Source organism: Vitis vinifera, chromosome 8 (genome assembly GCF_030704535.1).
Source record: "Vitis vinifera cultivar Pinot Noir 40024 chromosome 8, ASM3070453v1".
Taxonomy (NCBI): domain Eukaryota; kingdom Viridiplantae; phylum Streptophyta; class Magnoliopsida; order Vitales; family Vitaceae; genus Vitis; species Vitis vinifera.
Genome location: NC_081812.1, coordinates 407,195 through 432,955, shown reverse-complemented (window position 1 = coordinate 432,955; position 25,761 = coordinate 407,195). Strand labels below are relative to the sequence as shown.

At 33.6% G+C, this 25,761-nt stretch overlaps 1 protein-coding gene across 3 annotated transcripts; it reads left to right on the top strand.

Moving 5' to 3' along the window:
• Positions 1–6,980: 6,980 nt before the first annotated feature.
• On the top strand, positions 6,981–25,515 carry LOC100258764 (mediator of RNA polymerase II transcription subunit 33A). 3 transcript variants are annotated; one of them, XM_010654797.3, is made up of 12 exons: positions 6,981–7,495; positions 10,683–10,793; positions 11,665–12,018; positions 15,834–16,150; positions 16,282–16,373; positions 16,458–16,842; positions 17,011–17,221; positions 17,308–17,422; positions 18,233–18,394; positions 19,837–20,509; positions 20,830–20,970; positions 24,388–25,515. In XM_010654797.3, the coding sequence occupies exons 1-12, from the start codon at positions 7,218–7,220 to the stop codon at positions 25,479–25,481; spliced, it is 3,933 nt and encodes a 1,310-aa protein (XP_010653099.1). In that variant the 5' UTR covers positions 6,981–7,217; the 3' UTR covers positions 25,482–25,515. The 3 variants fall into 3 exon arrangements, with proteins under 3 accessions (XP_010653099.1, XP_002264843.2, XP_010653098.1); XM_002264807.4 differs by having other exon boundaries at positions 20,764–20,970; XM_010654796.3 differs by having other exon boundaries at positions 6,981–9,007; positions 20,764–20,970.
• Positions 25,516–25,761: the final 246 nt, after the last annotated feature.

Genomic DNA, 25,761 nt, shown 5'->3' with positions numbered 1-25,761 from the left:
ATTTTTTGAAGATAGTTTTTTTGTTTTTTTAGTGGAAAAACAATTGTGGTTGGGGATTCATTTGGAATGGAAAAACGTAGGATTTACTCCCAAAATGAAAAATATAATAGAAAATCAAATATAATTTAAATGAGTTAGAAATTCATATATTTTTTAATTATTTAATATTTATATAATAGATGGAAATAAATTAATTGAAATTAAACAAATATATAAAAATAATTTATTGATTTGAAATTTATTTATTTATTTTTTTAAATTTTACTCTTTAATTTCTTTTTCTTAAATTTTTCAAAATCATAGTTTTAGAGTAAAAGCTATGCCGGTAAAGGAATGATAAAATATTGTTAAAATAAAACTACTTTTCTCTTGGCTGAAATCAAGATTTTTGTAAGAAGTAACATTTTCTTGTCTTTTTTTTTTTTTTTCTCTTTTTTTTTTTTCTTACAATTCTTTACTAGTGTAGAGCATTTTTTTTAATAAAAATAATTATTTTATATTTCAATGAAAAAAAAAAAAAGGTAAGGAAAAATATACCAAGGAAAAGAAGGGGAAAAAAATAATAAAATATTTTTCTCAAAGGTGTGTTTGGTTCATGGAAAATTTGAGAGAAAATATAAAATAAAGAAAATAAAGAGAAAAATAGAAGAAAAAATAATAAAATAAAATAAAATAAATGGATTTTAAATTATATACTATTTCAAACTCACTCCATTTTTTTAACTCTCTTACATAAAAATGAAAAAGTATAAATTTCTAATTAATTAATTTATATTTTTTTAGTAAAATCAAATATAAGAAAATTACTTTTTAATACATATTTTTTTCTTCCATGGTGATTTATAGGAATGTTTGGTCCCTAAGAAATGTAAGAAAAAGAGAACTAAAGAAAAATTCTAAAGCTTGTAAGTTATTAACTAATTTTAATTATATTTTAATTTCTTTTAGCTATTTCCTTGAAGTAAACATAAGGTAAATAAATGAGAGAAAAAGGTTTGAAGAATAATTTTTTTTTTCCTTTCAAAGCCATTTTGTGTCTTAAACATTTTTTGAAGAACCTTTATAATTATATATTTTCTATTATTATTCCAATAAAAATGTTATTATTCATTTTGCTTGATTATTTGCAATAATGACACCTACTCATCAATTTCATTTTATTAGGGTCTCTAAAATAGATATGATTATTTTCAATAGTGAAAATATTTATTTATATTAATTATTTAAATGGAAAGTTTTGATAATAATATTGACTCGCCGATTTTATGAATTTGTGTGTCCAAAATAAATATGAAATTACATACTTTGCCTAATTAAGTAATTATTTTATAATAATGTCACCAATCTACCAATTTTTTCATTCCAATAATGTAATCCAAATAAAAAAGTGGGGAGGGGGCTGTATTTCCATTATTTTATTTATTTTTTATTAAATATAGTTTAGTTATGTTTGGTTCACAAAAAGTTTGAAAGAAAATACAAAAAAAAAAAAAAATAGAAAAAAAAATAGAGGAAAAAAAAGAAAGAAAATAAAAAATAAATTTAAAGTCAATAAATTTTTTTATATATTAGTTCGAACTCATTTTACTTATTCAACACTTTTTTTGTAAAAATTAAATAATTTTAAAATAAATAAATTTATTATTAATTTTAATTATATTTAACTTTCCTTCTCATTTTTTAAAGTAAAATCAAACACAATAATTTTTTTTTTTTTAAATCAAGGATGAGAGATGAGAAAAAGTAGATTTTTTTTTTTTTCTTTTTTAAGTTTATTTTACCTTCATTTGACATCAAAGATGACAATTGATGGAAGAAAAAAGAAAAGAAAAAAAAGAGGCTAAATTATAAAGGATTTTATACAATTTATATTTGGGAGTTTTTTTTTGTTTTTTATTTTTATTTTTATTTGTTTTACAATCGCATGTAATTTTAAAACAAAAATTCTATAAAAAAAAATCCATAATTATGAATCTATTTTCCAAAATACAACATTTTTTTATATTCCTGTTTCTAAATTATGTTTATATTAAAATTGTATTTTAAAAAAATTAATTCACCTTACAATTATTCACATCAAAATCGTTATTTGAAAAGATGATTTTAAAATAAATATATAAATTTAATCTAAGTTTATAAATCCTATTAATATTAAAATCTCATTTTGAAAAAACGCAATATGTAAAATAAAAAATGGTTTTAAAAGTGTTGTATTTTTGTAAATATTTTATAAAACATTGTCTCTAAAAAATATTTTTTTAAATAATAATATATAGTTTTTTTTAAAAAAATAAAAATTACTTAGATTAGGCTCAAAATCACATGCCAAGGTAACTATGGTCGTCATTCATGGCTGCAATATATGTTTGGTTGTTAGACACTGAGAGGAGAAAATAAAAAAATAAAAAAAAAATAAAAAATGAAAGAAAATAAAAATAGATTTTAAATTAATAAATTATTTTTATATTTTTTTTAAAAAAAATATTTCACTTATTTTTCTCTTGTATATAAAGATTAAATAATTTTAAAATGTGATTTTAATTTTAGAATTTTAATTATAAAAATTAAATTTCTAGTATATTTGATTTTCTTTTTAACTTTGAATCAAACATAAGAAAAATTGTTATTTTTAATTTATTTTCAAATAAATATATCAAATTGTGCACATAATTGAAATATGCATAAAATGTTTTCAATTTGTATTATGCTCATGTTATTAATTATTTTAGAATATTAATTATAGTAAACATATTTAGGTTTTGGTTTGTTAAATATAACATGAGATATAATAAGAGATGAAACAACATATTTTATCTTATATTTGGATGGTCATGATATCATATGTTCAACCAAACATAGAATAGTGTTGGCCCCAAGAATTCTCCTAATTACGTTTTAATGATAACAAATCATGATTAAATTGCTAATAATTTTGAATGAGAAGAGTTTCAAGTTTTAATTTGAAAATTCAAAAGGATATTCAAGAAAATCATCAAAGAACAAAATGAATGTAAGATCGAGGCATATGGAAGACAATTTAATCTTAGAAAATATATGTAAGGTGAATGCATGGGTGCACTTAGGATTTTCATATCAATTCATGCATCGTTAGAAACTCGGTTTATGCATTAAAGTTAAATTTTCATTAAAACTCGAGTTTTTTCATACAAACCTTAGGCAAACTTTTTAAAACCGACATATTAATATACTTAAAACCTTACCTAAGTGTTAGAAGGGAAAGAAAAAGAAAAAGAAAAAAAAAAAGTTTTTAGGGCAAAATATGTGAACCAATCAAGGAAACTAGTCAACTGGCTCAACTGATTAGGGTACCGATTGATCAGTTATGTCTTTCCGATTGAGGACCAGTTAAGGGATGCAAAAAATATTATTTCTCTTCTAGTAGCTATGCATTCCCGGTCAAGAGTAAGACCTCTCTTGGTCGAGGGGTAGGTCTTACTTGTTAAGGCCTAATAGTCACTTATCATGTATTTATTGCCTAACAGCTAGTCATTGATCAAACCGGAGTTGGATCAATTGAGGCTACTTTTGGCCTTTTTTGGTGCCTCGAGGCTAGAAACCTATAAATTGAGATATTTACTTCATTTATGAGTAAAAGAACCGGAGTTGGATCAATTGAGGCTACTTTTGGCCTTTTTTGGTGCCTCGAGGCTAGAAACCTATAAATTGAGATATTTACTTCATTTATGAGTAAAAGAACATTTGCAACCAATTGCCTACCTACCTGTTTTTCATTCAAAGTTTTCATTTCTTTCATTTGGTGTATTAATTCTTCACTTGCATATCCTTTAGTGCACCTTTGTCATTCATCATAACCTTTCTTTGTATTTGAACATTTATTAAGATAGATTGAGAGTTCCTTTTCATTGTGATTAAGTGAGGCTACAAACTAAATATAAGTATCATCGGATATGTTGCCTTAAGATATTATATTTCATTGGAAATCATATATTAAAATATGCATTTCCTATCCAATGAGATATGATATCTAAGATTTATATCTAGTATCTTATTTTATTATATCCCACCAATTAAACAATAGCATTAAGTCATGTTTGCCATATGAAAATGGGGATGTAAACTAATATTTTGTTTTCATTTTATATTTATCCTTAAATATAAATGAATATGACAATTCCAATTCTTGTATTTGCATGCAATGAAAAACATAAAGTTGAAACATTATTTGTTTTCATGTCAATATCTCGTAGTAATGTAAATGAGAAGGAAAAAAAATATAATTGAAAATAATTTTTTAAAAGAATATCTTTTGAGTTTTTTTCTAAATAATAAAATTAAGAAAAATATTTTTCCTCAATAAATAAAGTTTAATCATTTAGTTCATATTTGGTACACGAGAATGATAAATGAAAATGAATATTTTTTGTTTATATTCCTATTTCTCTATGTGTGGACCTCGCATTTTCGCACTATGAGTTCCCATTCAATGGCGAGATTCACTTTTTATTTATTTGGTGAAAATTTGATTTTTAGAAAAAGACTTGGAGTCGCCACTTATTTTAATTTTTTTTAAGGGAAAAACAAAATAAAAAAGAAAAATCATAAGTGTGACTCCTGAAGGAAAACAAGTCTGTGAAAAACCGAGTCTGGGTCCGAGGGTCAGGTTACCTATTGGGAAGGTATGACGGTGAGGCGTAACACCCCTCTAAGCCCTATAATAAGATCTCTATTAAATAAGGTGGGGCAAGTGTGACAATTGATAAGGAAATTAATGGTTACCAATGAAATAATCAAATAATAAAATGAATCATGCATAAGAATAAGCAAAGTGGGAGTAAGATCATACCTTAGCAACAAGTAATAGTGCGCTATCATGGAAACAAGGTTAGCTCAAGTATAAAATTATCACATGCATACCAAAGAGCAAGACAGAGGTTAAGCAATATTCATTAAACATAACAGTTGACAATCAGAAGAGAAAACTCATATGTAGGGCCCCCACCAAAGCTCAATTTATCTTGCATGAATTAGTCCCACAAATTCCATTATTTTGGAATTATGAAAATTGCCTTCATACTTTTTTAAAATCAAGAGAAACAAAAGAATATTTGAAAATCAAAGAAAATTTGTGAAAGTACTTACCTAAAGAGAAATGTAGCAAGTTTATTTAAAAACGGAATTTTTAATGATTTAAAACCCTAATGAAGGATGCAGAGTGATATAATTAAAAAATATTGGAAAATTTGAGTGGAATTAAAATTATTCGAAAATCTGAAGTTTTGAAAATTGAAATCTTAAAAATTAAATTTATTTGAAGATTAAAGTTTTGAAAATTAGAATTTTGGAAAATTATTTGAGAATGAAATTTTTAAAAATTAAATTTGGAAATTGGAACTTGAATTTTAAAAAAATTAAATTTGGAAATTGGAACTTTAGAAAATTATTTGAAGATTAAAGTTTTGAAAATTGGAATTTTGGAAAATTGTTTGAGAAACAATATTTTTTTAAAAAAAAATAAATTTGGAAATTGGGGCTTTGGAAAATTATTTAAAGATGGAAGTTTAGAAATTAGATTTAGAAATTGGAATTTTTGAAAAAATTATCGTGAAATTGGAGCATTAAAAAATAAATAAATAACATTATAATAATTATAATTATTATTATTATTATTATTATTATTATTATTATTATTAAATAAATAAATGTAAAATTTGGAAATTCGAATTTTGAATAACTTATTTGAGAATGAAAACTTAAAAATTACATTCAAGAATTGGAATTTTGAAGAACTTAAAAATAACTGAGTTTTAAAAAAATATTTGAAAACTGAATCTTTGAGAATTTTAATTTTGACATATAGGATAAAAAAAATAAAAATGATGGGACATGACCATTGCATTCCAAAGGTGGCCCCAACAACTTTTTCCTTGGAAAACCCCATTTAGAAACCAATTTATAAAATTGCATGCTAGGTTGACAAAAGGGAAGAAGGATAGTAAGTCGTGGGGAGGTGTGGGTGAGGTGGTGTAGCTGGAAGTTGGGTGGAGTTGTGAAGCGTGTGGGAGGAGGAGAGATGAAGCAAAAATGGAGGGGGAAAATGAAGAAAAAGTGGGTAGAAAAAAAGAACTTCAAAAATAAAATAAAAAAATGGGAGGAAATGAGAGGGTCGGTGGTCTTGGAAGCGGGGAGGTACGGGAGGAGAGAGAATGGGGGAGTAGGTGGGGTGAGTGGGAAGAGAGAGAGAGGAGAGAGAAAAGAAAGGAAAGTAATAATAATAAAATAATAATAATTAATAATTAAATAATAAATGGACTAAAAGTATCATTAACATAAATTTTGAGGTTAATAATAGTATTTTATTTTTAATTATTTTTTATATTTATATAATTATATTTAAAAAAAATAAAAACAACTAAAAATAACTTAAAGCAATTAAAAATGATTATTTGAAATTTAATTGTTAAATATGTTTTTTTTAAGGGAGTCTTTGAGAATAGATTTTATTTGTTTTTATTTTTAAGAATAATTTTTTTAATAAAAAAATAAATATAAAAAATAATTAAAATTAAGGTACTATATAAAATTTATTTTAAATAAAATTTAAAAACATTAAAATATTCTAATTTGCAAATAAGCTTTTATTCAACGAGAATATCCCAAGTCCCTCTCAATAATTGCTTTTAAAAATTGATCTAGAAATCATTGACTCGTTACTTTGAGTAGGTGGAACATAGAAGAGTTGTCTGATTAAAAAGTTCATTGAATACCTAGATTTAAAATTTTAATTTTTAATTCTTTTTTGTTTTATTTTTGACAAAAATATTCTTATTTTTTTAAGTAACTATTTTTTTAATTACATACTGGAAATGTGAAAAATATGTTATTTCTCAAGTAAAAAGTCGAAAATGGTTAGATTAAAAAAAATAAAAAGGACATTATTTCTGCCCTTTTAACGGATAAATCCAAAATGGAAAGTAAAAATAGATATGATTTAAGAAAAAAAAAAACAGAAATTGAAGAAGAAAATGGAATCAAACATTTTCTGTGGCGGCATTGATGAATTTGGGTTGTTAGGTAAATGAATTCCATGCGAGGACCACCTAATCTAGGTTGCAGGCAGCTACCAGACCAGGCTCAACAACTGACCTCGGCTGCATATGAATGAGATTGAGATCATCCATCACACTTTCCAAAGCAAAAACAGCATTGTAGTATTTGCCACAGGCAGGTGATGGTAGATGGAAATGGCGAGTAATGCAACGTTGTTCGAGGAGAGAGTGAAGGAGGCTCTGAAACGCTGCCAGGAGAGGAGGGAGCCGCCGCTGATATGGGCGACGGAGATGGTCAAATGCCTGGACTCGGCGGGGCTAGGGCTGCCCAGCGTGGAGTTAGGGCAAGTTTTGGTGTCTCAGCTCTGCTTCGCCCACAACTGTCCCTCTATGTGGAAGTTCTTGGACCATGCCCTCTCCTCTCGCCTTCTCTCTCCCCTTCATGTCCTCTCTCTTCTCACTTCCAGGTTTCTTTCTCCTTCTTTTGAGAGTAATAATTCCGGAATTTTTTTTTGCTTTATGTTGATATGTTTGCATTTTTGGTATCGTGAATTGCTCCTTCCTATATGCCTATTTAAATTGCTTGTTCATGGCACGAGAAGAAGTAAATGTTGGTAAAATGAATGGCCTGGCATGTGTATTTTCAGAGACTAAAGGATCAAATTTATACATATTCAAGTCGATTAAGGATGTGCAATGAAGGAAAGGAAAATTATTATGTACTGTAAATTGGTCTATAAGACAGAATTGAGGAAAGGGAAATTTGATTATCTAGGGGTCTTCCTGTGTCCTAAGATTTGGGAATTAAATGGATATGATGCCTAGAAAACCATTAGCATCCAACTGTTTTAATTGATTCATGTAAGATAGACCATGGTGATGATGAAAACGGTAAAGAAAAGAAAGCTTAGGTTGGAAACAATGATTGTGTTGCAGTTCATTAAATTGTTCATGATTTTTATGATATGTAAAATTTAAGCATATTCCATGGTCTAGTATGATGTGATTGTCAATAATTGACAAAGTACGGTATTTGGAGTTGTATAAAATTTTTGGGTTCTAAGTGGTTTGTGTTACAAATGAATGTAGTCAAGGTGATTTCCTTGTAATTGTGTCATTAGACAGACCATCTACATCCTGCATTGATATTAAGCTAGGCAATGGTGGCCAAGCAGAGTTACATGAGGTTTTGGGGTGCACAAGAACTTTCTTATGCGTATTGAAGAATTGAAAAAAAAAAAAAACATCATTCTATATAGTTCTGACTCTTCTGCTCGAGCATGCACACACTCACACGTATATGATTAACTTCCTTGAATATGGGAAATTTTCTTTGGTCGGAAGTTTTTTGTGTTTTTGGGTGAGGACGGAGCAGCTTTGAATTGGAATGAAATTTTTAGTTTCCAGTCACATCCATATGACTCATTGTTAAGGAGAGTGGTCCACTTGCAAACAGCATTGGTGGTTAGGTAAGTGAAGTCCATTTGAGGGCCACCTGGCAAGTAAGGACACAGTAGCAGGCAGTTACTACATATGCCAGAGAGACTGGGCCTGAGTAACTGTTTTACCTACAGAGAATCTATCAGCTACCTAAAAGAAAAACAGAAAAGAAAAGAAAATGATCAATATAAATCACACTTTCCATAGCAAAGAGCATAGACAAAGCACTTAACAGATTGACAGGTTTGGAGATGGTGGTGATTGGAAATGGCAAGTTATCCAACCTTGTTCAATCAAAGAGTGGTGGAGGCTCTGAAATCATGCCAGGAGAGGAGGGAGCCTCCACTGATATGGGTGACAGAGGTGGTGGAATGTGTGGAGTCGGCAGGTCTAGTGTTGCCGAGTGTGGAGTTAGGGCAAGTTTTGGTGTCTCAGCTGTGTTTCACCCAAAACAGTCCCTCTAGATGGAAGTTCTTGGACCATGCCATCTCCTGCGGCCTTCTCTCTCACTTCCATGTCCTCTCTCAGCTCACTTCCAGGTTTCTTTTGCTTCCCTTGAAAATATAAATCTTGAAAAAAATTGCTTCCTATTTGCATTTGGGTATCATGAATTGCTTCCTCATAAAGCTGAAATGACAATAAGAATGTAGAAATATCATAGGTCTATGTGAATTGCTTGTTCATGGCATGAGAAGAAGTAAATATTGGCAAAACAAATGGCCTGACAGTGTATTTTCAGAAAGTGATCAGTGAAATTCATATACATTGCTGTGTTTGTGGTAGATGTTGCATGGTCACTTCATTGGATATGATATAACTAGGGTTTGAGTTTGGTATGATAGGTAACCATTGGGAATGTCCAACAAATAAAAGAACCTTATGCTCATGTTCAGCATCCTAGCTTAGTTGTATGGTTCTATTTGGCCTGTGAGATAGAATGTGAGGAAAAGGAAATTAGATGATCTAGAGATGTTTTTTTTTCCTAAGATTTGGGAAATAGATGAATTTGACACTTTGATCCATGTAATATAGACACGGTAATACTGAAAATTACAACTGTATTGTAAAGAAGGTTGGATTGGAAAAAATTATTGTGTTTGATTTCATTAAATTGTTGATGATCTTTATGATAGGTGAAATTAAGCCTATTCCATGGTCTAGTATGATATATGTAATATAGACAAAGTAAGTTACTAGCAACAGTGCTTTTCTGGTTTTTCAATTGTACAAAAACTTCGGTTGTTGAAGAAGTGATTAATATCATTCTAGGATTTGTGTTACATACGAACATAGTTGAGGTGATTCCCTTGTTGTTGCCTCATTAGCAAGACCATCTACCTCCTAAATTGGGATTAAGCTAGGTAGTGGTGGCCAGGCATTGCTTCAATGATGTTTTTGGGGTGCACAATAACTCTCTTTTTGAGGTTGAAGGATCCAACAGTTAGGATTTTTTTTTTTTTTTTGATAGGCAATAGCAGAAAATATATTAGAGAAGGTCAAAAGGCTGCACCGCATACAAAAGGTATACTAAGCAGCCCCAAGGACAAAAAAACAAAGACAAGAACACCTCACCAGCCCTTAGGGGACCGCTACCCACTCCAAGAAGCCTAGAAGTGAAGAGGACTCCTCTCCCCTATACAACTTAGCCCAACTCCACAAACTACATACAAAAGAGTTCTTAAGAGTCTGAATAGCCAAAAGACCCCCTCTAAAAGCTAACCTATTTCTTTCCTTCCACAGTTAGGATTTAAAAAGATCATTCTACACACTTCCTTCTTTTTTTATTTTTATTTTATGTGTATCATCGACTTCCTTGAATGTGGAAAGTTTTATTGAGTTGAAAATGAAAGTATACAGTTGCTTGGGCATCACTCAGTCCAGACTTGCTGAGGGAGGCATTATTGTCTTAAGCATAGCTTTGTACTTTTTGATTGCAAATCTTCGTAGGTTTTATGAAATCTAAGCAGCAGTACTGATAGTTTGTGCATTTCCTTCTATCTCCATCTTAAATTTCCAGCAGCATGTGCCCTATATTGTCTATGAACATCATTGTTTTGGTTCCAGCATAGGATCATTGACCAGGACTTAATTAGCTGGGAAACATGGGGTCTTAAACTTTCATACTTGAAAAGGATTGTTTTCAAAAAGTTAAATTTTCTTGTCTTTCCATTTCTTTTACATTCTTATTTCCCTGACCTCATGTCCTTTTTACAGGATTATACCTCATCGGTGGTCTCAACCAGAAGCTTATAGACTCTATCTTGAACTTTTAAGTCGATATGCTTTCTCATTTCATCCGGTGGAGCCAGATGCTTCCAAAGAGAGGTAAGTGTCTTTATGTCTTGACTTTTACTTTCAAGTTTTTATGCTTTCTTTTACACAGCAGTAGCTGACATTCGCCATCCATGTAACTGTTTTCCTCTTTGGGTGGGTATTTCTTGTATAAAGAAGACATTTTATAAGCACTTGCAAAATATTTTCGTAAGGAAATGATATGTTGTGGAAGATCAAGCTACACTTATTTGTTGGAATATGGTTGATCTGTTTTTGACTTCACCACTAATATTCTCGCAACCTTTGAGTGTTTGCCTTTGACTTTTGTAGCACTAGATGGACGAAGCATCCCAAAATGGTAGGTGGTTGCAATTCAATTTGTAGTGTATTGAATTAATAGATCCTGGAGGGTATGCAAGTCCCAATTTCATAAATAGTTCCTTCTTTGTAGTCGTGGATTTAATAATTTTGCAGGAGGTTTGGTGCAAAAATGGTTTCTGAACTGAAACCATTATAATTCGGTTTTAATAGTATATAATATGATTGTCAAATTGAATATGATCGCATGGGAGATCTAGTTTTATATTAGACTTGCTTTTGAGTTTAAATCCATATTTATTAGGTCTTATAAAGTTTTCAAGTGAAGCTGGGTCTCAAAATCCTGCATGAAACTAGTTCATCCATCCCACCCGCTTTGCTTGGTTTTACTGGGTTTTCCTGTTTCTGTTGAAATTCTAACAGAAAGGTGGCAGTTTTCAATTTTCATTTCTGATTCCAAGGGGACTGATCCAGTTTTTGTAACCTTGCTCCAAAGGCTTGCTAAAAATAAGGAAGTTATTGGAAATGTAATGAAATAGCATGTAGAGACAGACAACTAATCAACATCAATAAACCGCTGAACTCATGTTTTCCTGTTTTGCAGGATAATCAAATCAGTTGATGCTGCCCTTCAGCTTTCCAAGACTTACCAGGTTCATGTACTGGAGCTTGGACATACAATGGTTTTGTTCTTTTTCAGCATTGTTGTTGGCTTATTAGATAGCACCTTGGATGATTGGGGCTTGCCAGTGACATTTCTGGACAGAGCAAGTGGAGTTGCCAGGAGTGGAGACTACCTGAATATGGACATCGACTCTAAAGGAAATAAAAACTTCAAGCAAAGTGAACATCGTGAGCAAATGAGGAGAACAAATTCTTTCTTGGCGATGGAGGTATTAGGCACACTAATGGAAAATAGAAAAGCTAAGGTTCTGCTCCGCCTTGTCCACTTGAACATGTATGCACCACCATTCCTCATCTTGTTTTTCTTCAATTCTTCCCCTACTGTAACCTCTTTTTCTTTTTCTTTTCTTTTCTTTTTTATTTATTTATTTCTAGAATTGGATTGGCACATTTCTCGAATACTCAACAAAGCTTTAGTTGATACCAAGTACTTTGCTTAAATTTTTCTGACGGTTCAATTTTTTTAACCATTTTATTGTTCTTCTTGCTTTTGTAGTCAGTAGTCTTGAGTATCTCAGTGGTAGTTCATTTTCTCTTGTGCTCAGATAATTTGTTGCATCTAATATGACTGGTAGGATTGGCTTAGGAGGTGGAATCCTATGCATGATGGATATTTTTGGTTCACTTGTTTTTTTAGCACAATAAGCCATGTCCTTTTTTCTTTTGGTATACAGCATTAAAGAAATGCCATATTGTACATTCACAGTAGAGATTTCATTTGTTTGCTTTCAATTTTGGACGAAGAAGCAAAATGACAGCAAGAATCACTGCTTGAAGGTTTCTTGAGTTTATGCATGTTTGTGAATTTTATGGTAGGCTAAGTGTAGTTTCGCTTCTGAATACTTTCTTTGGTGTTTTATTTATTTTTTTATTTTATTTTTTATTTTATGTTAATCACCTTGTTTTTTGATATTGTTTCTTGTCTTTAGCATTAGGTTGTGCCCTGTGGAGATTCTCTGAAAGTTGAAGACCAAACTTTTCTTGCTTTGCAACGAGTTTCACCAAATTTTGGATGTCTGGATTTAAAATTTTTGTAAAATTAGAAAAGCAACCCAATCTGTCAATAATAAATCCAAGAATCATAACTCATATTTATCTGCTTGGGTATAGGAGAACACTGCAGATCACCCATATTTTGCATCACATTAAGCCATACTCATGGAACATTTGATCATCCTCATTAGATACTTTGTCAGAAGGAAATGCAAATGAATTGGGTAAATGTCTCACTTTGAACAGATAAAGTGTGAGCACATGATTTATAACTGGATTTGGGTGCTTTACCTTTTAACCTTGAAACACTTGTTTTTTGAAAAACCTAGAAACATATGTTTTCTTTTTCATCATGCTTTCAGTTGAAGGATTCTAGGAAGCAATTTAGATAGCCCTTCTGTATTCTATAATCCATTTACTAGGGATTTTAACATCATACATTTGACATTGATAGGCTTGTCCTGTTGTAGTTGTGCTAGGGAACTCATTGTCAACATTTTAGGCACGAATGCTTGTATATACTCAGGTCCATCCCAAAAATCCTTAAAAGAATTGAAATCGGCTATGTGGTCACATTTTGTTGTTTAGTCTTTATCTACATAATTTCCTCCATCAAGTCATACTCATAGGCCATAATGTTTTTTCTCATTCCTCGAACCTCATGCCGTTTTTACTCCTCCCCTTGTTGCTGTAACAATTTCAACTTGAACCAAGATACTCTTCTTAACTGGTGCATTTAGTTTTACATGAGCAAGCCATCTTAAATTACCCATTGTCATTCAACCTCTTCTGCTACTCATGAGTCTCTCATATCAGCATCTTTATTTCAGGTATGTTCATGTTATTAAACTATGTCTTGCCATTCAACATATGGGTATACTTTTCTTTTTTGATTCAGGCTTCTACTTTTGGAAGGACTCCTCATCCTTTGTCTTACTTAGCTTTTTAATGCAATGAATTGTTGTTTCCCTTTAAAAAGAAGGGAAAAGAAAAGAAAAAGCACAGAAGTCATGCATCTAGCTCCAATCTTATATGTACTTCCTTTTCAATTTCCCTTCTTTGTGGGTAGAGTGCTTTTTCTGTTTCTGCCCCTGCATTTCTGGCATTTCTGTTTCTTTGCCTGCCACCCCCACCCCCACCCCCGCCCCCACCCCCATGTGAACTAAGTTTATGCCCCTTTTGCACTTTAAAAATGATCCTCTACATGAAAAAACAGATGAAAATGGTCACTTTTGGTTGGATATCTCCTTGTCTCATCCATTTTCATCATTACATTCATTTATAAAGTTCTCCCATTAGCTTGATTGGTATTCAGCAATCACACGATTGTCCAAAAGCACTTCTTAACTTCTTCTCCAGCTCCCTATTTATCCTCCTCTTCAATCATCCTATCTTTATTTATGACTGGATCCAGATTAAAACGGAAACTTTTAAGCATTTCCTTCTATCAATATTTACCATTCCTTATTTCTATTATATGCATTAATTTGCCAACATGGACAACTTGTTGCTGAAGTAAATTTTAACTCCTACCAAGATCAATTTAATTTTCCAAATTCTTCAATGAGTTAAAAGAATGACCAGACAAACCCAAAAATAAAAACTAATTGATGCTTAATTTTGTCCAGTGTCATATTTAAGCATCCAAATGGCATACGAAAATTTAATATCATGAAAATTAAATTTGACCATTTTTGGCGCCATATTTTAAATTTACATAATCTTTTGGGCATGGGCTGGAGTGGACAGACATTAGTCTTAGAGGGAGTAACTATGGAATTAAGAATGGGTGAGAGGACCTCTGAAATTATTGTGGGTACAATCTTATTTTTATTGGAAATTAACTTCTTCGTCCTGTTATTCTCATGCTACTCTCTGCCCCATCCGATGGTCCTTGATAAAATCTAACTGATACTTGTTTCTCTCTCTTTCTCCCCCCTCCCTCCCTCTCCCTCTCTCTCTCAAATGGTTTACTATCTGTCTAGAAACCTGAATATGCTTGCTTCGATTAGTGCCACATGGATGTATGTCCTCACTTCTCTATACCTTTCCTTCATTTTCCTAAAATAAAACTATTACCTCTGTAGTCAACCATCCTTCCTTATTCTGTGCCCTCATTTTGTATCTTAGCCTTTGAATAATATCTCTCAAAATAACTTCATCGCATGACTAGTGTTCTGATACTATAAGAGTTTGTGCAACTCTGGATCAAGTTTGTTCTTATATATAGCACCATAGCTTATTTCCTTTATGTTATCGGGCATTTCTTCGTCCTTAACTTTTTGATGAACAATGAGTCAACCAATATATTCCATCATTGCCCATATTCTTCCTGGCCTCATGAGAAATGCCATTGAGCATCTTCTCTGTTATCATGTTTTCCCATGCTTCTATAACATCAATGATCATAATTCTTGGGAAGGCCTTGATGACTAATCTTGTAGAATATTTGAGTTCAACAAATAAGTTCCATAGGCACTGTTTATTAAAGTCTATAAAAAAAATTCTTCCATCATTTCTTAATCTCTTATTTCTCTAAGACTTGTATCTTTGCCTTTTCTGCACTATTTTACATGGTTCGATTCTCAAATTCCCTTAACTTAAAATTCTTGTTATATATTTCTTTCCCTTTTTACCCCTATTTTATAAGATAGATTGTCAATGTCATAGACATTTTTAGTATCATTGCTTTCTTTGCTTTCCTTTTTGCCAACTAAAATTCTCCTAGCACCCTTGTACCACTCTTTTACTATAATCAACTAGGTTTAGGCATGTCATTTTGTGTATTGTTGGTTTCCTTTTCTGATTTCCATGTTACTGCCTTCACCATTCTATTGGGTTATTGTTTTTATGAGTATGTAATACTTCAGTAAAAGATGTAATCTAGAGATGCATTATCATAGAAATTATAAAATCAATGTGAGCTGGTGGCTTTCATTTTGGGATATCTATTCCTGTGGAGGCTCTTTTACCTCACTAGTCAGGTGAATTCTTCTTGTCAGTCTTATTGCTGTGGTTGTGTGTGGCTTTTGTTTTATACGTAGATATGTTTTTATTGCATAAATGATATATGTTATATTTCTCCAATTGGAATAGGCCTGAAGGCTTCAATGGCCTCCTGCGAAGGATTCAGTTTCTTGAAGCTCATAAACTGGCATCATCAATTTTAAAGTCTGCTAATCAACTTTTGGTAAGACTTTCTGCAAACATCCGAGGAGTTCTGGATTTTGAGTATCAGTTGAACAAGCACCAGCTCATTGGAATGCTTATTGATATTGGGTCAAATAAGTTGGTCTCTGGCTGCAATTTTGAAGCTGTTCAGTCTGCGTGTTGGGTTCCATTTGATATTTATATGGAGAATGTGATGGATGTAAAACACCTTCCGGTCAGATCAACTATTGTCATACTTAGAGGTGAATCCTCTTATAAAGCTCACACATGACATTTGCCTACTTAATTTTCTATGGTATTTTTCACAGTTTAATTAAAGAAATATAATATGTTGAGTATTGCAAGGCAATTATTATTTCTAATTTCAATGCAGAAACTATTCGTACGCTACAAGGATTTAATCGGGCAAGCTGGCAAGAAACCTTCCTAGCGCTCTGGCTTTCAGCCCTTCGGCTTGTGCAGCGAGTATAGATAAGCCTACACTAGCAATGGTTCTCTTGGAAGAAAAAACTTACTGATTCTTACACTCTCTTTCATGCTTTTTTGCAGGAGCGTGATCCTTTGGAAGGACCTATTCCACATCTTGAGTCCCGTCTTTGTATGCTTTTGTCTATTGCCCCCTTGGCAATTACTCAGCTTCTGGAGGATGAGGTCAATTCTTGTAACTCTTCTTCTCAAGGAGGTAGAGAATATGGATATACAGAGATTGGATATGGACATGAAATGGATAGGAAATGTCATGCTTCAAGAAAACATGGACTGATTTCCTCTCTTCAAGTCCTTGGACACTTTTCTGCACTCTTATGCCCTCCCTCATCAATTGCTGATGCAGCAAATCTTGCAGCTGCAAAAGCAGCAGGCTTCATTTCTAATTCCAAGAATGGTAAGGACAGTTTAGGTGGAGGCAGTCATGGCAATACCATTGTGAAATCAGGTAACTTTTTCTAGTGTAAAGTTCAGCTTTGGTCTTACAAATTATTATTACGTAGAATTAATACTTCATGCAAGTATTAAATAGAAATGTGTCTGGTTTACTTGCACAACTTTCTGTTGCTTTATCTTTCTTACTTTTTGTTTCCACCTAATTGTTTATGCATTTTAGGTGGCAACATGAGGCACCTCATAGTGGAAGCTTGCATTGCAAGAAAGTTAATTGATACATCAGCATATTTCTGGCCTGGCTATGTGTCTGCATCTGTAATCTCAATGTCAGATTCATCACCAATTCAAGGATCTCCTTGGTCAACATTTATGGAAGGAGCTCCTTTGACAGGCCCTCTGATTGATGCTCTTATTGCGATTCCTGCATCAAGGTATTTAAAAAGATATCTTGGTTTAACTGCAGTACTATCTAATCTGTTGTTTGATTGAAATTCTGAATTGTTCTCATATTTTCAAGTTTAGCGGAGTTAGAGAAGTTATATCATGTTGCACTAAATGGTTCGGAAGAGGAGAAGTCAGCGGCTGCAAAGATTCTATGTGGTGCATCTCTCAGACGTGGATGGAATATTCAGGTAGCCCATCCATTTACTTTATTGAAGATATACAAATTCCACTATTTGTACGGTCCTCTTATTCTTAAGGGGGAGGGGGGGTTAAATGTGCTTAATAATCTCACTTGTTTATATAATACAATTTTCAAATCTGATTAATTGTTGATGACCAGGACAGGGGTAAATGATGATCCTTATGGAAGCCTTCATAAAACTGTGAAATTGTCATGGATATGCTTACAGTTTGCAGAAGTCTCGAGATTGAGTAGTTACCTTTCTGAACCGCAGAAAGTTTATTAAAAGGGAAGCTAAAAACGATATTGTTTGAGTTTCAAAAAAAAGAAGGGAAGATGTTTGGCTCTCTCATACTTCTCAGTAAGAGCAACAGAAAATGAGAACTAATTTCCTTGTTCTAAAGGCACATTCTGTTTAGTCTATTAATCTAATGAAAGGACATCTTAACTTAATTTAGAATTGCATGTCGTGTTTGTTAAAAACAATAATCACATTTGCTTCTCCTTTTTGGTTTAGCACTGTTAATAATATTCTTGTTTTCCTATCAAAAAAGGAAAAAAAGCTTCTACTTCTCTTTTGCCAAAAATCATCCTGCCCTGTCCCCAAAAATGATTATAATTAACTTGAGAGTCTGTTATACCATTCTTGCTGTTGCAAATAGGTTTAGCCATGTAAAACAACCTCTATATACATTTCAGTTTTTAACTTTCCACTTTTGGCATTGCAACTTATGTTGAATATGTGAAAGTTGAATTTATATCTGTTTCTAAATGCAAATGAACTAATATTTTCCTCAAAACAATTGATTCTTTGCAGGAACATGTGGTACACTCTATGGTGAAGCTTCTCTCTCCTCCTATACCTCCCAATTTTACTGGAACAAGGAGCCATTTAATTGATTACCTGCCCATGTTAAGTGCCATTCTTTTTGGGGCTTCCTCTATTGATACTGTGCATATACTTTCTTTGCATGGTGTGGTAAGTGAAATACTCCTTGGGAATTCCTTTGGTTGTGTTTTTTTTTACAAATAAATTCAATTTGCATTTTTTTACTCTTGCTGAGAATGGGTTTAGTTCAGACTCTTCAGAGTTCATGCATCATGCAATATGCAGCTAGTATTGTTGTTTATTACCAGTGATCCACTGTTGGCATGATATGGTGTTGGTGCTTTGCACTTTTTATCTTTATTTTATTTTCTGGTTTTTGGCTTTATTTTCATTCCACTGGCAAAATGATATGGGAAAGAAGCCTGAGAATTAGTTTTTCCTTTTCCTTTTTTTATCCCCCTTTAATAGGAAACAAGAGAGAGATTGATATTCATAGGAGAGAAATATTAGGAAGGATAAGAGATCCTATAAGAAGAATAACAGGGAAAACAAAACCCCTCTAACCACTACTAATCTATGTGGGGAAAAAGCTCCAAACAAACTCCAGCTGAGAAGAGGCTCCTCTCTTGGCAAACATGTATGCTTCTTGATATGAGGATATTTCTCTCCAACTAAAAGGCATTTAGTATATTCCCTTGAGAGTCTTAAGTTCACTAAGGTCAATGAGCATACATCCATGAGTGCTCTCTGTGCAGCCCAGGCAACAATAATGCTGCTATCTCAACCTCAATGGCCCAACTATGATCAGTTAGCTTAGAAGAAGTCCATCAAAGCAGCAGCTTGATCAGTAAAAGTGCCCCCAATCCTAGCTATCTGATTTTCCAAGAGACCTTCTTCAAGGTTAAGGTTGATGCAACCAAAAGGACTAGAGCATTTTAGATCATAGTTCTCCAAGTAAACATAGAATACACCGTCTCCAATGCATGGATATCAAACTAATTTCTGTTACAGACTTTTTATTCATTGATAACAATAGAGGAGCTGAAATGCATATAGCTCCAAGAGTAATACTGATCCCCCAATATCCTCCCTTTTTTTTTTTTTTTTTTGATAGGTAAGGGCAATTATATTAAAAAGAGAAGTATACACGATGTATACAAGCAACCAAAAAACAAAAAGGTGTGGAAACACAAAAATAAGCATCCGCACCCTACGGAGGTTCTCCTATTCCTCTCTTACAAGATCATATGCAAGGTTGCTAAGAAGACATTGTGCCTCAAAATCTCCTACCATATTTCCCATCAAACACCAAAAGAAAATTGTCAGTATGCCATAAAACTTTTCTCTGTATAATATCTTTCCTACCAAAATCTTGAAACCTTATCAGGCAGTCAATGTATTGCCACAACTCATTCAAAAGGACATTATAGAAAGCAGTGATCAGCTGTCTTGTCACTGCCTCTGTATAAAATACACTTTCCAGTTTGATGCCTTTATTACTTCTTATCTGAAGCATATTATCAGTATTCACTTTCAATTACTGAAGTTAAAGCTTTTGAATCTTGATGGATTCAAACTGTCTTTCCATGCAGGTCCCTGAAGTTGCAGCTGCTCTAATGCCGCTTTGTGAGGCTTTTGGGTCAGTCACACCAACCTCAAATCATAAATCAAGCATGGGCGATGAGCTCTCAATTTACATGGTTTTTTCATCTGCATTTCTCTTTCTTCTTCGTCTGTGGAAATTCTATAAACCCCCCCTTGAGCAGTGTATCTCAGGACGAGGAAGAGCAATTGGTAGTGAGCTTACTCTGGAGTATCTTTTGATATTGCGCAATAACCGTATTGCCTCACATAATTCTGCTGCGCATGATGAAACGAGTAGCAGTTTGAACCGGATTGAATCAACATCAGATAAACCTGTGTATATAGATTCTTATCCAAAATTGCGAGCCTGGTATTGTCAAAACAGATCTTGTATTGCCTCAACTCTATCTGGCCTATGTAATGGAAGTCCGGTTCATCAAGTTGCTAATAAGATCTTAAATATGATTTACTGGAAAATGACTAAAAGTGGGGCCTCATCAGGTAATCCTTCAACACCATCAGGCAGTAGCATAAGTGGGAGCACTGCCAGTACTGGAGAAGATGCTTACCAAAGGCCTATGCTCCCTGCATGGGAGGTGTTGGAAGCTGTCCCTTTGGTGCTTGAGGCAATTTTAACAGCTTGTGCCCATGGAATACTTTCATCACGGGACTTGACAACAGGTAAGTTAAAATTTGTTATCTTATAGCCTTTATTTATTGCCCAGTGCCCATATTTTCTATTTTTTTCCTTTATATTTTTCTGCTGTCTGGATAGTTCTTAAGCCCATCATTCAGTTTTTCAACATCTTTTGTTCTAAATCAGCAAATTAACATTTACAATGCAATATTGGAAAACAAATTAGTTTTAAGGGATTCCATAAGAATTAAACGTTTCATTGTTCAGCATATCTCTTATGGCCCTTTAATGCTTGCAGGTCTCAGGGACCTTGTTGACTTTCTGCCTGCTTCTCTTGTAGTTATTATTAGTTACTTTTCTGCAGAAGTTTCTCGTGGTATATGGAAACTAGTCCCAATGAACGGAAAGGACTGGCCTAGTCCAGCAGCAAACCTTCTATCAGTTGAATCTGAAATAAAGGAAATACTTGCAGCCATAGGCGTTGATGCTCCCAGATGTAGTCCTGGTAAATCTGACAACTACTTTGTTATGTCTTCTTGTTATCTTTTTGAAACATACAATATTTTTCTTCCTTATTATTTATTTTATTATTTTTGGCTTCTATCATTTGATGTGTGCCTTTTTTTCTTTTCCATTTTATTTGACAAATCTTTGTTTTCTTAAAACAACAAAATATCATATATGGATTCTTCTTTATGTGAAGGTTCATGTCACCCCATACTCATTTAGATCTGATTTGGCATTCTATATGTTATATTTAAATTCTATGTCATCCAAGGAGTTGCAAGCATGGTAAGTGTCGTCACTTACAAAAGCTAGCCAAGAAGCTGGCTTGTTGCCGCCTGTAAGTGTGATATGGCCTTATTTATTGAAAAGCATTAAGGATCTTGATTTGGTATTCCTGGCCTAGAGGCCATATGCTCAATGAAATCAAGTGTTCACCTGCTTAGACCTTAATGACAAATTAGGAATTTCACCTTCCAAATCGATTTGCTTATGCTGCATTTTGATTGCTCTGGCAGGTCCTTCTCTGAGGTCCTATAAGTAGTCAGGGAAATAAAGGTTTCCCCTTGATGATCCTGACTCCTGAGTAATGCTAACTGCTGATGTTTCCTTCTTTTGCACATAAAGCCACCAAAATTAATCTTGATACAAGGAAAGTATGGGGGGTAACACTTCACTTTCATAGGGTGCCTAACATTTCCTAATTTAATTTGGAGCTCTGACAGGATCCAAGGTGGAGCTTTAAATGGTGGTGGTGCAAACATTTGTCTCCTTTGAAAAAAAAAAAAAAAATCTTTTTCCCTTTTTCCATCTAGTTGGAGCTCTTTATGACTGTAAAGCTCATTCTATAAATCAGTTTTATTTGTTCTAGTTCTTGCATTTTTATAGCTAAAACCCATAGTTGACATCTGAAAGAGCATTATTGTGTATGCTTTTTCTATTTGTATTCATCACATATCCAATCCTGTATAGCAAGTTTTTTTTGTTTTCTTTAGAAGCGAAACACTAATTTTTTTATTTTTTATTTTTGATAAGTAAACACAGAGAATGTATAAACTAGAAAAAGGGAGCCTGGAGGATAACCCAAGGCATACAGGAAATATATAGTAGGGACCATAAGGCAAAGAAGAACAAAAAAGGAGGAAATACAAAAAACCTCACTCGCCCTCACCTAGAACCCAACCAATCAAAAAAGTCGATTAAAAGTAAAGGTCCAGCATCTACATACAACTTTGTCCAAGACCAAAAACTACACAAAAGAATACTTCAACCTATGAACTGAAAACTCTTCATTGTCGAACGCTATCCTATTTATTTCCTTCCACACCACCCAAAAAAGGCATAAAGGAGCCAGCTTCCAAGCTTTTTTTGCGCTTCTTGCCAACAAAGGACCCGTACCATCCAAGGAGAGTCTTCCTTACAGGGCAAGGGAGAAACCAAGTCACCCCAAAGAGAGCAAATAATAACTCCCACAAAACCCTAATCTTCGTGTAGTGGATTAAGATGTGATTAGTAGATTGATCTTCAGCTGGACAAAAGAAACATCTATTAGCTAGGGTCCAGCCCCTCCATTTAAGCTGATCCAATGTTAAAACTTTCCCCCACGAGGCTTCCCAAGCAAAAAAAAACCCACTTCGGGAGGAACATAAGGACACCAAATGATGTTCCTTGGAAACCAGATTGTATTTCCTGGCTCTATTGCACTGTAAAGAGACTTAACTGTGAAAATCCCACTTTTTGTCTTTTTCCAAACCACCCTATCCTCCAATTCTGCGTTAACCTTCTCTTGAATTGTCATGAGCAACCGTTCCACCAAGACTACCTCCCAATCATTGAAAGCCTTAGAAAAGCGAGAACTCCAACTCCCCTCCTCAACTGAAGGGTCCTAAACCTTCGCCACCCACTCCTCTTTTGAAACTACCAAAGCAAACAAAGAAAGGAAAGCGTAGTATAAAGCCTTATCACCACACCAAGAATCCTTCCAAAATCTAACTCTTCTAGCATTACCCATGGAAAACACAATGTTGTTGCTCAATAAAGAACCTTCCTTCCTAATCTCCTTCTACAACCCCACTCCAAAACCCTCTCTTCCTTCACGGGTATACCACCCCCCTCTTCCACTCCATACTTCCTACTAATGACTTGTTTCCAAAGAGCTTCCCTTTCTACCATGAAGCAGTAACTCCATTCACCCAAAAGGGTTCTATTAAGTATAGAAAAGCATCCAACGCCCAAACCAACCCTACTTTTCTCTAAGCATACAACCACTCACTCAATGAGGTGAGTCTTTCGCTTCAAAGCCCCCCCACCCCAAAGGAAATCCCTTTGGATTTGCTCAAGTCTCAATCTAACCGATCTAGGCATACATAGAATAGACATATAGTAAATAGGCATGTTGGACAAAGTGCTTCGAATGAAAGAGAGTCTCCCTCCTTTAGATATATATTGCCTCTTCCACATAGCTAATCTCCTCCGAAAAATCTCCTCTGCCCTGTCCCAAACCACCGCTGATTTGTGAGGGGCACCCAAAGAAGCAAAACAATAAATAGATCCATAAATTACAAGAATGAAGTACAAAATACTATTTAATTAGTTTAATCAAAATTGTAGTGTTGCACAAGGTCAATGTAGGTGTTCATCAATCAGAATCATGTTCAAACCAAACAAAATATGACATTTTAATGCATGTGTTCATGAAGTTCACAAATTGTAAATTTTAGTTCTTAGCTCCAACTAGTCAACTAATATATTATCATGCCAAAGTTCCATGTTTCTCGAAGTCCCAACCAATATGATAAAAACTGGAATTATGATCATGTATAGTACTTCTATAGACTTTTCAAATATACACTCATGTTTCATCTTAAGTTTTAATTTTCATAGTTCACCACCATTCCCTAAACGGAGGAAAACTCTGAAATGGAAAAATAAATATATTAAGAAAAACTTTTCATTCTTCTCAACATTTATATCACTCAACTAATATATGTTCCATTTGAATGACACCTCCCAATATTTATTAGAACAATAATCGCACATCTGTTTTTATTTTTCCATGCTTGCGTTGGACATATACAATATTTATTAGTACAATAATTATATTTCTGTTTTTATTCTTCCATGCTTGCCTTGGACAATGCATATTCAATATTTATTAGAACAATAATTACACTGCCTTTCATTTTTGTTATCTGTTTCTAATCATTGATATATCTTTTAAAAAGTAATGTAGCATTATATTGAACTTAGTGAAGCATGCTTCCGCAAGTGCATATTATGTATCATGTAAGTCAAATTATACATGCATAATGTGCTATAAATAAGGCAATAGGTAATCATTTTATGTGAAAAAAGTATAATATTTATTGTATTGGGTATCGTAAGTTTTTAACCCTACTATATCTTATGTGCTTTGTAGGGGATTCAACTGCAATGCTTCCATTGCCAATGGCAGCTCTTGTCAGTTTAACGATTACATTCAAACTGGACAAGAGGTTGGAGTACATCCATGCTGTTGCTGGAACTTCCTTGGCAAACTGTGCATCATCATGCCCTTGGCCTAGCATGCCTATAATTGGCTCCTTGTGGGTGCAGAAGGTGCGCCGTTGGCATAATTTCATTGTTGGATCATGTTCTCTCTCTGTATTCAGACAAGATAAAGAAGCTGTTGCCCAGCTCCTGAGGAGTTGCTTCACCTCGTTCCTTGGATTATTCCATGTTTCAAAGTCTCCATTAGCCAGTCAAAACGGAGTTGTTGGTCTGTTGGGTGACATTAACTGGGCTCATTGTGTTTGTCCTTCCATAGCACCTGGACTCCTTTACCTCCGGTCTTGTCGGACTATCCACAATGTCCAATATGTAAATCATGTGATTATAGGGCTTGTAGCTGAGTTTGCTCGGGAATTGGCTTCCAGATGGGCTAGCAAGGACTCCCAACAATTGAAGTCTAGTCAATCATCTCTAGCCTTAGCCACCACCAAGGTTAAGGAGGTGGCCACTCTTGGCGCTAGCCTATTATGTGTGACAGGAGGCATTCAACTGGTCCAAGAATTGTATCAGGAGACTCTCCCAACCTGGCTGCTCTCCACAAGGGAAGAGAAACTTGGTGAGGTGAGTTCTGTTTCCCGTATAATGGAGGGATATGCCATGGCATATTTATTGGTCTTGTCTGGTTCTTTTATATGGGGTCTTGGGGCAAGACCTCCCTCATGGACATTCTCTATAAGAGCTCGTATTGTCAGGACTCACCTGGACTTTTTGGCTGGGGTATTGGAGGGAAACATATCACTTGGATGTGATCCTGCTACTTGGAAATCCTACGTCTCTTGTTTAGTGGGTTTATTAGTGAGTCTTGCGCCAACGTGGATTCGGGATGTAAAGCGAGAAACACTAAGAAAACTGGCCAATGGATTGAGAGGATGGCATGAATGTGAGCTAGCTCTTTCCCTCCTTGAGAAAGGTGGGCCTGCAACCTTAGGGTCTGCAGCTGAACTAGTAAATGTAATCAACTAAGTCTGAATCGCAAATCCATTACGTCACTTGGTTAGCGACTTCTGTTTTTAGTAGCATACGAGTCTTTCTTTTGCATCTGCTCCTTGTTGCAAAATTCTCAAGGAGGTTAAATTTTTAAGGTGAACCTACCTTCTTAAAATTTCAAGTGTTACACTTCCTAGCTCTAAATGTAATTTATATTAAGAAGTATGATAATCTAACTTAAGACATCATATTTTCATGTAATAATACAAATCTTTTATATATAATATAACATGAATGGTATGCAATCCAAAAATAT